This window comes from Pelophylax lessonae, assembly GCF_965119305.1.
Source record: "Pelophylax lessonae genome assembly, chromosome: 2".
NCBI lineage: Eukaryota > Metazoa > Chordata > Amphibia > Anura > Ranidae > Pelophylax > Pelophylax lessonae.
In genome coordinates, this window is record NC_138769.1 from 372,906,643 (window position 1) to 372,919,226 (window position 12,584).

The 12,584-nt window shown below is 48.1% G+C and overlaps 1 protein-coding gene across 1 annotated transcript in view; it reads right to left on the reverse strand.

The window, feature by feature from the left end:
- Nucleotides 1–11,545, reverse strand: part of FUCA1 (alpha-L-fucosidase 1) — a 46,169-nt gene extending 34,624 nt beyond the window's left edge. The window contains exon 1 of the mRNA XM_082246522.1: nt 11,150–11,545. Within this exon, the coding sequence (XP_082102648.1) occupies nt 11,150–11,499 (350 nt within the window). The 5' untranslated portion in view covers nt 11,500–11,545. The remainder of the gene's footprint in view (nt 1–11,149) is intronic.
- Between the last annotated feature and the right edge of the window lie 1,039 nt (nt 11,546–12,584).

Here is a 12,584-nt window from a genome sequence, read left to right on the forward strand (position 1 = left end):
TAATATCCCCCCCAGTCTCCAACAACTCCTATAGCACATCCGTGGTCTCTGACAGTCTCCTGCAGCACGTCCAGTCTCTGGTCATTGCTTGTATCACAAAGTGGCAAACAAAACAAGAAACCATCTGTGCTAGGCTACAATGTAGATAAATCACCAAGTAGCCAGCAGAAATTGTAAAAACAGTTGATGCAAGTCCATATGCAGCGCTATCACATTTGAATGTGAGTAAATGAAGAGATGAAATTCCTCCACCAACTTCTGTGTAAAATAAAGCACACTGCACCAATGTGAGGTACTCCAATCCCCTTACCAGATGAAGAAATACAATGGGCAGTATACAATATATCTTGTGAAGTGGACATCAACCAAACTTGGGAACGGTTTCAGAGTGGCCATGCAAACGTAACCACTTACCGCAAAGTGACGTAGGGCTACGTCAGCAAACTTTGCGGTAGTATACCGGGATGATGCCTCTAGCTAGAGACACCATCCCGATACCGTGGTTTAGAGCCAATGGTCGGCTTTCCGTCGGTAAGGACCGATGCGGCTCGGGAGCCGATTGATCGTTACCCGGGTGAGCGGTAGGGGACGTCCCGCCCCTCCTGCAACTTTGCTCAGGGCTCCCGTCCCACCGGGAGCCCCGAGCACCCAGCCGGCACATCCGCCGGCTGGATGGAGTCCCGATCAATGCCGGAAACGGCTTCAATCGGGTCTCCGATGACGTAACCCGGAGGCGGCGTCCATGACGTCACTTCGGGTTACTGTGCTGCAAAAGGCGGAAAATTTTAAAAACGTCTGTATGCAAAAACGCAGATTTCGGCGTTTTGCATACATGGAAGTGTAGTGGAGGGGTCTAGGGTCTTTTAGACCCTCGATCCCTCCATAAAAAGTACCTGTCACTGCATATTGGTGTCACAAGGGATGTTTACATTGCTTGTGACAGCAATAAAGGTGATCAGATTTGTTTTAACTGTAATAAAGTTAAAAATAATAATAAAATAAATAGGAAAAAAAAAATTTTTTTAGCCGCCCCCATCACCGTTAGCTCGCGCACAAAAAAAACGTATACGGAAGTCAAGCCGCAAATGAAATCGCTGTTCAAACCACACATGTGTGGCATCGCCAGAGCGTGGGCAATAATTAAAAAAAAAAAGAGCTACACTCCAACTCTAAACTGGTAACCGTTAAAAAAATTTAAAGCGTCGCCTATTGAGATCTCTATTGACCCAAGTTTGTCGCCATCCCACGGGGGGTTGCAATTTTAAACCGTAACATGTTGGGTATCTATTTACTCGGCGTGACATCTTTCACAATATACAAAAAAAAAAATCAGAGTTAGAACTTACCGGTAACTCTGTTTCCAGGAGTCTTCCAGGACAGCCCTTGAGAGATGGAGCTCCTCCTACCAGACCGGAAACACATTGCCATCAGCTCTTTAAAAGGCGGTCCCTCAGGCACCTGGTCAGTTTTATCCAAGAACCGAAGGACAGAGCTGAAAAACAGTTAAAACAGTACGTAACAGTACATCAATTCATTTTATCAATGTAGAAGCAAAAGGGTGGGAACCTGCTGTCCTGGAAGACTCCTGGAAACAGAGTTACCGGTAAGTTCTAACTCTGATTTTTCCCCAGTCGTCTTCCAGGACAGCCCTTGAGAGGATTAACAAGTACTCACCCAGTTCTTTTTTGGGGGGGGGGGGGACCACTGCTTGGAGGACTTTCCTTCCAAACACCTGATCCTGGCTACCCAAAACATCCAGACGATAGTGTCGGACGAATGTTGACATGCTTGACCACGTTGCGGCCTTGCAAATCTGCTCAGGGGTAGCACCGGCTCTTTCTGCCCAAGATGTGGCTAGTGCCCTTGTGGAGTGTGCCTTGAGTCCCTCTGGCGGGTCTAGGTGCAAGATTTTGTATCCCTCTGAGATAGCCATCTTGATCCATCTGGCTATGGTCCCTTTGGAAGCCTGCTTCCCCTTGCGTTTTCCTGAGAACAGGATAAACAGGGACTCAGATGTTCTGAAGCCCTTTGTGGCTTCTAAGTAGGCAATAAGGCACCTTCTGACATCCAAATGGTGTAGTTGTTCTTCCTTGTCATTGGATGGCCTATTACAGAAGGAGGGTAGTATTATGTCCTGGCTTCTGTGAAAGGTAGAGGCGACCTTGGGTATAAACGTTTGGTCGGTCCTGAGTATGACCCTATCCTCAAGAATCTGTATGAAGGGTTCTCTAACAGAAAGGGCCTGTAGTTCGCTAACTCTGCGAGCGGAGGTTATAGCGATAAGAAAGACTGTCTTCAGGGTAATCGTTCTTAAGGAAGCCTCTGATAATGGCTCAAAGGGTTCCCTAATAAGTGCCCTTAATACGATAGATAAGTCCCAAGTCGGAAACTTACGACAAGGTACTGGTCTAAGCCTAGAAATTGCCTTGCAGAATCTGCTAATGAGGGGATCCTGTTGTAAGGAAGTTTGTAAATAAACTGATAGGGCAGCAATCTGTACCTTAATAGTGCTTAAGGACAGGCCCTTGTCAATACCTTCCTGTAGAAAATTCCAGAATTGTAGGCGAGTCTGACTCTCCTTTTTTGGATTGCGCCAGCCACAAGTTAAACCTCCTCCAGACCTTCTGGTAAATAGCTCTTGTGACTGGCTTTCGGCTCTGTAGCAAGGTTTTGATCACCTTGTCAGAGAGCCCTCTAGATTTTAAGATGTCCGATTCAGATACCAGGCTGCCAAGTTTAGCATGGCTGGCCTGGGATGAAGTACTGGTCCCTGCGACAGCAGGTTCCGGTTGGAGGGTAACATCCATGGTTGTTGATCTGTCAGGGATAATAGTAGTGAAAACCAAGCCCTCTTCGGCCAGAATGGCGCAATCAGGATTAACGTAGTGGGTTCTGTCCTGAATTTTGCTAGGACCCTTGGGATTAGAAAAAGAGGGGGGAAGGCGTAGCATAGTCTGAAAGTCCATGCGGTCTGAAACGCATCTATTGCCAGCGGCTGATCTCGAGGATTGAGCGAGCAAAAATTTGGTAGTTTGGTGTTCGCTTTGTTGGCGAATAAGTCGATCTCTGGATAACCCCATCTGGATGTTATCTGTGAGAAGACTCCAGGGTCTAATGACCACTCCTCCTGTGAGATCAGTTGTCTGCTCAAAAAGTCTGCAAGGTTGTTCTGAGTACCCTTGAGGTGTACCGCTGAGAGGGACTCCAAATTCTTCTCTGCCCAGAGAAAGATTTCCTGTGCTACCTTCATTAAGGTGGGACTTCTGGTCCCTCCCTGCTTGTTTAGGTATGCCACGGAAGTTATGTTGTCCGACCTTACTTGTACGTGCTGGCCCCTGAGTTGCTCCTGGAAGGCTGCGATTCCCCTCTCTATGGCCTTCAATTCCTTGAAATTGGACGAATTGTGTCTCTCTGAAGAAGACCAGACTCCTTGTGTCCACTGACTCCCTAGATGGGCTCCCCATCCCCGGCTGCTGGCATCCGTTGTTAGGATGCATGAAATCTGAACTGTCCATGACAGTCCCTTGTTTAGGTTGGTATGGTTTCTCCACCACCATAGCTCTTGTTTTACTCCTACTGGGAGAAGGACCTTGTCCTCTAGTTCTTTGTTCCCGAGGTTCTGTAGGAGGAAGGCTTGAAGTGGCCTCTGATGGAATCTGGCCCACCCAACTGCTGGGATGGAAGCGGTCATGAGCCCAAGTACCGACATAATCTCTCTTATTGAGTTTGGAAGGTTGGTCTGCAGTTCTGCTGTTCTTTGATCTATGCGCCTGATCTTCTCCTCTGGAAGTATCATTACCTGCTCTTTTGAGCGGAGGATATATCCCAGGAACAGTATCTCCTGTGAAGGTATGAGATTTGATTTTTCGATGTTGATTATCCATCCTAGATAAGTAAGCCAATCCTGAGCCACTACTAGATCCTTGATCAGTTTTTCCTTGGTGGGAGCCATGAACAGCAGGTAGTCTAGATAAGGGATTATAGTTATGGCCCTCAGTCGTAGCGGAGCCAGAGCCTCTGCTAGGATTTTGGAAAAAATCCTTGGAGACGACGAGAGTCCGAACGGAAGAGCTCTGCTTTGAAAATGGTGGATTTTTTCTCCGATCTTTAATGCTATGCGTAGATGCTTCTGGGATCCCTCCCTTATGGGGATGTGGAGATAGGCATCTTTTAGGTCCATAGTTGCCATAAAACAATCCCTTTGGAGCAAATTCCTTACAGAGTAAATTGACTCCATACAAAATTTTTTGTACCTTATCGCCGCGTTCAGAGGCTTCAGGTTTAATATCAAGCGGAATTCTCTCGGGGTACCTGCCGTTAGGTGCTCCTGTAGCTGTTTTAGCCAAAATTCAAAATTTCTTGCCACACAAGTTGTGGCTAAGGCTGGTCTTAAATTGGCCATAGCTGCGTCCCATGAAGGCTTTAAGATGACATTGCTTCTTTTGTCCATGGGATCCCCTAGGTGTCCCATGTCTTCAAAGGCCAAGTCCGAATGCTTGGAAACCTTAGCCAAGGGAGCATCCAACTTTGGTGACTGGTTCCACACTGATTCCTCGTCGTCGAAGGGGAATCTTCTCTTCAAGGAACCTGCAAAGAATGGTCTCTTTTCAGGTTCTGACCACTCTTTCAGTACAAACTCCGACATAATCTTATGTACTGGGAATACCCTAGCCTTCTTTTTGTTCAGGCTCTGGTACATTTTATCGTGTCTAGATAAAGGGATCTCCTCTTCCTTTATGTCCAATGTCTCATAAATGGCTCCCAAAAGGTCATTGACTTCTTCTATGGAGAGCCTGTATCCGGTGGGTCTGACGGCCTCTCCCTGTCCTTCTTCCTGCCCAGAACCTGACTGGGAGGAGTCAGGGTCCGTGACCCTAGAGGGGTCTTCCCTGCTCCTTACTGGTTCCCCTGATCCTGAAGCTACGGGGGTAGGCGGGGGAGGAAGGTCCTGGTGGGATAGAGGGAGGTATTTGTACATCTGCGATTAGTTGTCTGAAGGACGCAAAGGTAGATTGTACCTCGTCCTTAAATGAGGAGAGAAACTTTGAAAAAGGTGAATCCTCCTCAGCTTTTAATACAGCCGAGATGCATGCTGGGCATAGGGTCTTGGAATAATTGGAGGAAAGTTTTGTGGCACAAGAGGGGCACTTTTTCCTTTCCGTTTTAGAAGTTCCTTTGGAGGGTTCCTTCTAAGAAAGGGGTACATAGGCAGGGAATTGATTCACATGATATTAACAAAGAAGAGGAAAAAAAAAAAAAAAACATTTTTTAAAATAAAAAAGCCCTCTCTGTGCCTCTCTCACTAAAAAGTCCCTTAAGGACTCTTCAGTGCTTAACCCCCTTTTCACCCCCACTATGCTGCATAGCAATCACAGGAAAGAGATACTGGCAGGTGCCAGCCTACCTGTGCTGAGCCAGTGTTCGTTTCCCCTGCGGTGTGTGGAGCCTCCATTCCGTCAGGGACCTCCGTGGGATCGCTGCTGCAGTCGGCATTTTCTTGCAGGCTTCCTCTTCCTTTAACACTGGCTCCGGCCCTCCCCTTCCTCTCTGCGCCCGGAGGCCGGAACCATGACCTCCAGCGCACAGCGAAGACGTCACCGCCGCCGGAAGTGACGCCCCGCGTCTTCCGGTTTACGATTGTATACAGCGAGGGCGCTGAGCGGCCCCGCCGCATCCACCGCTGGTGTGCGGTCATCGCTGCCCTCTCCCTCACTGGGCTCTGGAGAGAGGGGGGACGGGGAACTCCAACGCCTGTGGAGGGAACCCGAGGCCATGCTGCTCCGCTGGAAAAAATCCTGTAAGGTGAGGGTCCCAGGCTGCTGCGGTGTCTTCCCAGACAGTCCTGAGAAATGGAGCTCATCCAGCCCTCTAAGGTGGTTCCTCCTGGCAACATGTCTCCTCGGAGTGAGGAAACACAAAAAACTGACCAGGTGCCTGAGGGACCGCCTTTTAAATAGCTGATGGCAATGTGTTTCCGGTCTGGTAGGAGGAGCTCCATCTCTCAAGGGCTGTCCTGGAAGACGACTGGGGAAAAAAAAATGGGCTAACTTTACGGTTTAGTATTTTTTAAATGCAGTGAAATGTGATTTTTCAAAATTTTCCCAAAATATGGCGTTTTAAAGACCGCTGCGCAAATACCGCGTGACAAAAAATATTGCAATGACCGACATTTTATTCTCCAGAGTCTTTGCTAAAAAATATATAATGTTTGGGGGTTCTAAGTAGTTTTCTAGGAAAAAATACTGGTTTTAACTTGTAAACAAAAAGTGTCCGAAATAGGGCTCTGGCTTAAGTGGTTAATACTCGAACTGTGAAGCCAAGACTGCAGCCTCTCAGGAAACAGTGATGTAAGATTTCAATAGATCCACTCCATGGTTCTCTCCACCCGACCACCAAAATGTTACCACAGGTAAAATGAAAAAACTTAATGGTGAAGCACGTAGTAAATGGAGTAGATTTATTGTTAAGAAGTGCGTACATCAAAATACAAGTGGTACATCAATGAGATACAAATGCCACGGCTTCAGCATGCTTGTGTGGATCACAGATGCCTGACTAGTTTCGACCAATAGGCCATCGTCAGAGGCCTGAGGATGGACTCTGACGATGGCCTATTGGCCAAAACTAGTCAGAAAAGGTCTTACAGTATACAGTGGAGGTAAAGGGGAGGGGGGTCTCATCATACACACAACATGACTCTAAATAGACCTCCTGACACCTAGCTGTGTTAAGGCAGATGCAGGAGCCCCTGCTGTGAACCCTACTCACCTTCTACCACTAGTATTTGGATATGAACCCAATAATGAGCTTAGGGGCAAGTGATTCTGGGTTGATGCAGACCAAAGGAGCTAGATGAACAGAAGGACAGCATTATAGAACAAAAACCATCTGTTTTTGGTGGACAGGATCGGATAGCGGTGGGTATCAGCAGACATTTGTCCGCTGATATCCGCTGCTCCATATAGGAGACTGGAGGGCCTGATCAGGTCTGCCTGAAAAACTAACAGGGGGACTGATCCGACAGCCCATGTGAAAGGAGTCTTTGGCTGCGTGGCTGTGGTATGATAGGGACAGAATGAAAAATAAACATTTTTAATGAAAAAAAAAAGTAAACTGTTTCCATCTTTGTGGGGGTGTAAATGGAACTGAGGCTGTTCCAACCAGCTGCCCCACACTTCCTGTCCACTCACCGTTAAGGACAGGGCATCAGATCAAGCCCGCAACACCTTCAACCTCTTCTTAGGAAGAAAGTGGACGGACAATGAGAACAGGCAGGGGAAATCCTCAGTTTCGTCAGTGACTGCTTGTCATAGCCCCAGCCACCACAAGAGGGCCCCAGTTCCCCGATGCACGCATCTCACTCCAGCAGGCCGCAAACCCGCGGCCTCAATTATTGGCTAGTGCGGCATCTTAGTCCTCGCACTCCCAGGCGGGGGCTGCATGGGGACAAGACACCTGCTGCAATGTAACCCAGCCGCCAGCCCACTAATTCCAGTCGCCAATACGACCTGGCACCTGGGGATTGTCGAGCCCTAGTGTATAGTATTATCACTGATCACCGTATTACTCTCACTGGTCTCTAAACAGTGTCAAAAGTGGCAGCTAATGTCAGAGTGTCCTCCGCAATATCACAGTCCTGCTAAAAGTCACTGATGCAGCCATTACTGTAAAATAAATAAGATCCTATAGTTTTTAGAAGCTATAAAAAACTTTTGTGCAAATCAATATACGCTTATTGGGATTTTTTTTGCCAAAAATATGTTTATACATATTGGCCTAAATTTATGAAGAAATTAGATTTTTTTATTCAAGATGTTTTTAAAGCAAAAAATTCTTGTTTTTTTCCCCCCCAAAATTGTCGGGTCTTTTTTGTTATATAAAAAAAAGGACACAGAGGTGATCAACAAATACCACCAAAAGAAAGCTCCATGTGGGAAATAGAGGACATAAATTTAATTTGGGTAAAGTGTCATACGACTGTGCAATTGTCAGTTAAAGGAACACAGTGCTTCATTGCAAAATGGGGTAAAGGGGGGTAAATCTTCTGGAGGTAAAGTGGTTAAAGGGAATATAAATCCTCTTAAAAAAAAAAAAAAAAAAAAAAAAAAAAAAAAAAAACTTACCTGCTTTGTGCAAAACGATTTTGCAAAAGGATTGTCCTGTTCCTCTTCTTCTGGGGTGCCCCACCGGTGCTCCATGCCCCTCCTCTTCATAAGATGCCCTCACAGAAAGCCCAGAGTCCCGCTGCTGCGTCCATTGATAAAGACAGCAGTGCCTGCCCCCCATGTCACTGGATTTGATTGACACCAGCGGAAGCCAATGCTATTGATCTGTTTAATGGAGAGAGACAGCGTCTGGAGCCGCTGCGCTTGTGCACATCGCTGGATTGGATAAGGCAAGAATAAGGGGGGGTCTGGAGGGGGAGATGCAGCACAGAAGATTTTTCCCCTCAAAGCTGAGTTCGTCATGTCTGTGTTTATTAAAAGTCACCAGCTACAAAAAGTGTACCTGCTGGCTTTTAATAAACACACACCCCCGCTGTGAAACATGGTGGTGGCAGCATCATGTTGTGGGGAGGCCTCTCCCACGATCCAGCGATGGGACCATCCGAAACCTTGGTTCTCTCCCTCGTCTCTCCCCATCGTTCTGCGGAAAACTACAACTCGACAAAATCTCCAACCATGTCACTTCTGGTCACTCTACAGCAATTGGAGATTGCGACGAGACAGAACACCGGCAGCCTTTACACTACGGTACACGCTATAATGAGGGGACTTTGTTGGCCTGCTCGCTAGTAACCAACAACATGGCCGCCTCCAAGGCGGTGACAATTTTTTTTCCTCCTTACCTGGTGTTCTGTGAAAACAGGCAACTGCTCGTGTACTGTAGTGTATACGCTGCCGGTGGTCTGTGAAAACAGCAAATTGTCAAAATCTCCAATGATTGCTGCTCTAGTCACCAGAAATGCCATGGTTGGAGATGGTGTCGAGCTGGAGCAGAACATCGGTATTGCAAGTGTGGGCACCTGGCTGTGACAGCTAGCAGCTTCACAGCTGAGTGCGCACTGTGCATGCACGAGTCGCGGTGCGCCTCCATTAATGGCCCGCCAATCTTCTGGGACCTGTGACATGTCCTAGAAGATTGCAGGGACAGAGAAGGGGAAAACTTCCGCTCGAGTCACCTAGGTGGCCTGAGCGGAAGTGGGAGCTGGGTACCTGTCAAACTAGGTACCCGTTCCCCGCCAAAAAAAAAATAAAAAAAATATGACATGCCAAATTTAGCAGCAAGGTGAGGAGCCCTTAAAAGCAGAACTTCCACTTTTGGGTGGAACTCTGCTTTAATGTGTAGAAAGCATGTTAGTGTAGTGCAAGTGTAGAAAAAAGTTAAGCGTTTACAAACACTTTAACCACTTCTGGACTGGAAGGTTTTACCCCCCCCCCCCCCAATGACCAGGCCATTTTTTGTGTTTCTGGACTGCGTTATTTTAACTGAAAAGTGTGCGGTTGTGTGATGCTGTACCCAGATAAAATTGATGTTATTTTTTCCCCCACAAATAGATTTTTCTTTTGGTAGTATTCGATCACCTGTGCAATTTAAATGTAAAAATCTATTTTTTTATCCTATTAGGCCAATTTGTATGTTGCTACATATTTTTGGTAAAAAAAAAAATCCCAATAAGTGTATTTTGATTGGTTTGCGCAAAAGTTATCGCGTCTACAAACTAGGGGAAAGATCTAGGTCATTTTTATTTATTTTTTACTAGTAATGGCGGCAATCAGCAATTTTTAGCGTGACTGCGACATTGCGGCAGACAGATCGGACACCTAACTGACATTTTTGACACTTTTGGGGGGACCAGTGACATTACTACAGCAATCAGTGTTAAAAATATGCACTATTACTGTACCAATGACACTGGCAGGGAAGGGGTTAACCCAGGGGTGATCAAAGGGTTACTTGTGAGCCTAGGGGGTGTTTTTTTAACTGTATGGGGGAGGGACTTGTGAAATCAACAGAGACCTGTGATCCTAAATAGGAGGAACACAGGCGCCCTGTTCATTCCAGAGAGAACAATGGTCTACTGTGTTTACAACAACAGACTGTCGCTCTCTCTCCCCGGAGAGCGATCGCAGGTACCCAGCGGTAATCCCACCCACCGGCCCCCGTGGATCGGCTTCCCTGCTTTCTAATTGGGGCAGGCGCACGCCCCCAGAAGCACTCCCACTGTACAGGTACGGCAGTTCACACAGCCGAGCCAACCTGCCGCAATATATCTGTCGGTAAGTGGTTAAAGGGGAGTTCCACCCCAATGTGCCACATTTCAGGAGGGGGGGGGGGGGAAGAGAAAGACCGGTACCTGTTTTTGACAGGTACCCTTCCCCACTTCCAGGAGACAATGCCGCAGCGCCATCATTTAGAAGTTAAGCCCCCCTTCCTCTGCCCCTGGGCCAATTAGAAAGTGCAGCACGCTTACGCATGTGCAGTAGGGAACTGGCAGTACTGCTGGATTCCCTTACAATGAATGGCATCGGCAGCTGATCCAAAGATCAGCTGGGGTGCCGAAATTCAGTGCCGGGACAAGGATGCCAAACTGCACCCCCCCCCCTTCCTTTATGGTTAGGGTCAAGGCACCCCCCCCCCCCCCCCCATCAATAAACCATTGCACCCAGGGCATCCGGCCCTCCTGCCCACCCCTTGTCCCGGTCCTGCTGACATTGCAGGCTCCCTGGACAGGTAAACCTCTATATTAAAAAGTCAGCAGCTACAGTATTTTTAGCTGCAGACCTCATTTTTTTCCTCCAGCTGGAACACCTCTTTAAGAAGCTGCCCTAACACAAAGGTAGGAGGAATGTACCTGCAGAACAGTGCAAACCTATGAGGAGGCTGCAGCATCCTCACACTTCACCTACATACTAAGACACCTTGTACAGCATTCCTATTGGCTCAGCCCCTCACTGATTGACCTATAGGAGGTTGAGGAGACAGTAGGCACGCCTCCACACTATCTCAGTCAGAGCTTTGTCCAGGAGTTGGTATACAGCCCTCATCATACTAGCACTGACTTCCTGGTATATAATTCACCCACATCCCGTGAGCCGGGTGCCCCGCCCTGACAGGTGATAGGATAGAGCCCATTCTGTACACTCACCTAGCCCCGGCCCGCTGGAAGAGTTCAGCCCACGAGTCCGGATCGAAGAACTCGGCGGTAAAGTGCGGGGCGAAGTCTGCATACGAGAAGCCGGGCGGGTAGTTCTTAGTCATGAAGTCCACATAGGACTTGCTCTTCTCCTGCCGCCAGTTCCACCAGAACCACTCACTGCCAAACGACGGCACCGAGAACACCCCCCAGTGCAGAAAGATGCCGAACTTCGCCTCATCGAACCAGGCCGGTAGGGGGCGCTTGTCTATGGAGTCCCAATCGGGGGTATAGCGTGTGGAGACCCCGCTTAGCAGGGCGCTCAGGCACACCAATAGGCTGGCACAACTAAACGCACCCATGCCAATTACACCCGGTCTCTGCTGATCCTGCAGAGCCTGTCATGGGACCGGAAGAGCGAATTCTATTTAAACCTACACTGACCGCCCCTCCGGGTTCATCATACACCCAGCCCCGCCCTGTGCGGAATGGACAGATCTTATTGGATGGCTCTGCACATAGGTGACAACAAGCCTGTCTGCTTCTATGTGATCATACATTAGAGGGCTTGTACTTTACTCACACTACACACACAGTTACAAAATGCAATAAAAGTAACCTTGTACCTAAAGTGTAAATCCTATCCTAGAAAAAAAAAAGACAGTGTATAACCGAAGGCACTTTTTTTTTGTTTTGTATAGATTGCATAGAGATTAGAAAAGCCTTTTTAACCATGGTGCCCAGGCAACCAGGGGTGCCTTGAGGTTTTTCAGGGGTGCCTTGGCAAATTGCCTAAAAATTGAATACAGGCCAGCAGAAGGATCAAGCCTGCCCTTTGGTTACACAAAGGCACCAGTTCTCATTATGCACTATTATGACTTTTTAGACACTGCCAGCCTAACAACCAGTGGCGGCTGGCTGGTGCATGATAATTGGGGGGGGGGGGGGGCGGCAAAACCCACACTACCTGTATGACGGCCCGCCGGCAGGCAAATCCGCCACCCCCCCCGCACCCGGACGGAAGGCCGGACAGCCAGCATTCTTACCTCCTCCTTCCCGGATGGCTAAGATTCTCCTCCAGCCGGCCGGCCAGCTGTGCATCTCCTTCTTCCTGGCCAATGGCCAGTAAAGTCGCTTCTCTTTTCAGCCTAATCGGGAAAGGGGTCTAACGACCCGCTTCGTGATTGGCTGGGAGGAGAATCAGTGTTATAATAGCGAATATTAATTCGCTATTGTAAAAAAACTGGGTGGGCTCAGGGTGCAGTGCTCTGCACCCCAAGCTCACCCTTTTTTTTTAAGCCAATTAGAAGCCAATTAGGGCTCTAATCACGTGCTTCAAAAAAAAAAACCCCATTGGAATCCATGCATCTGGCGCGATTATGGGGCCGGATGCATGGATGGGGGGCAGCGCCCCCAATGGACGGGATGCCACTGCTAACAACCAGTG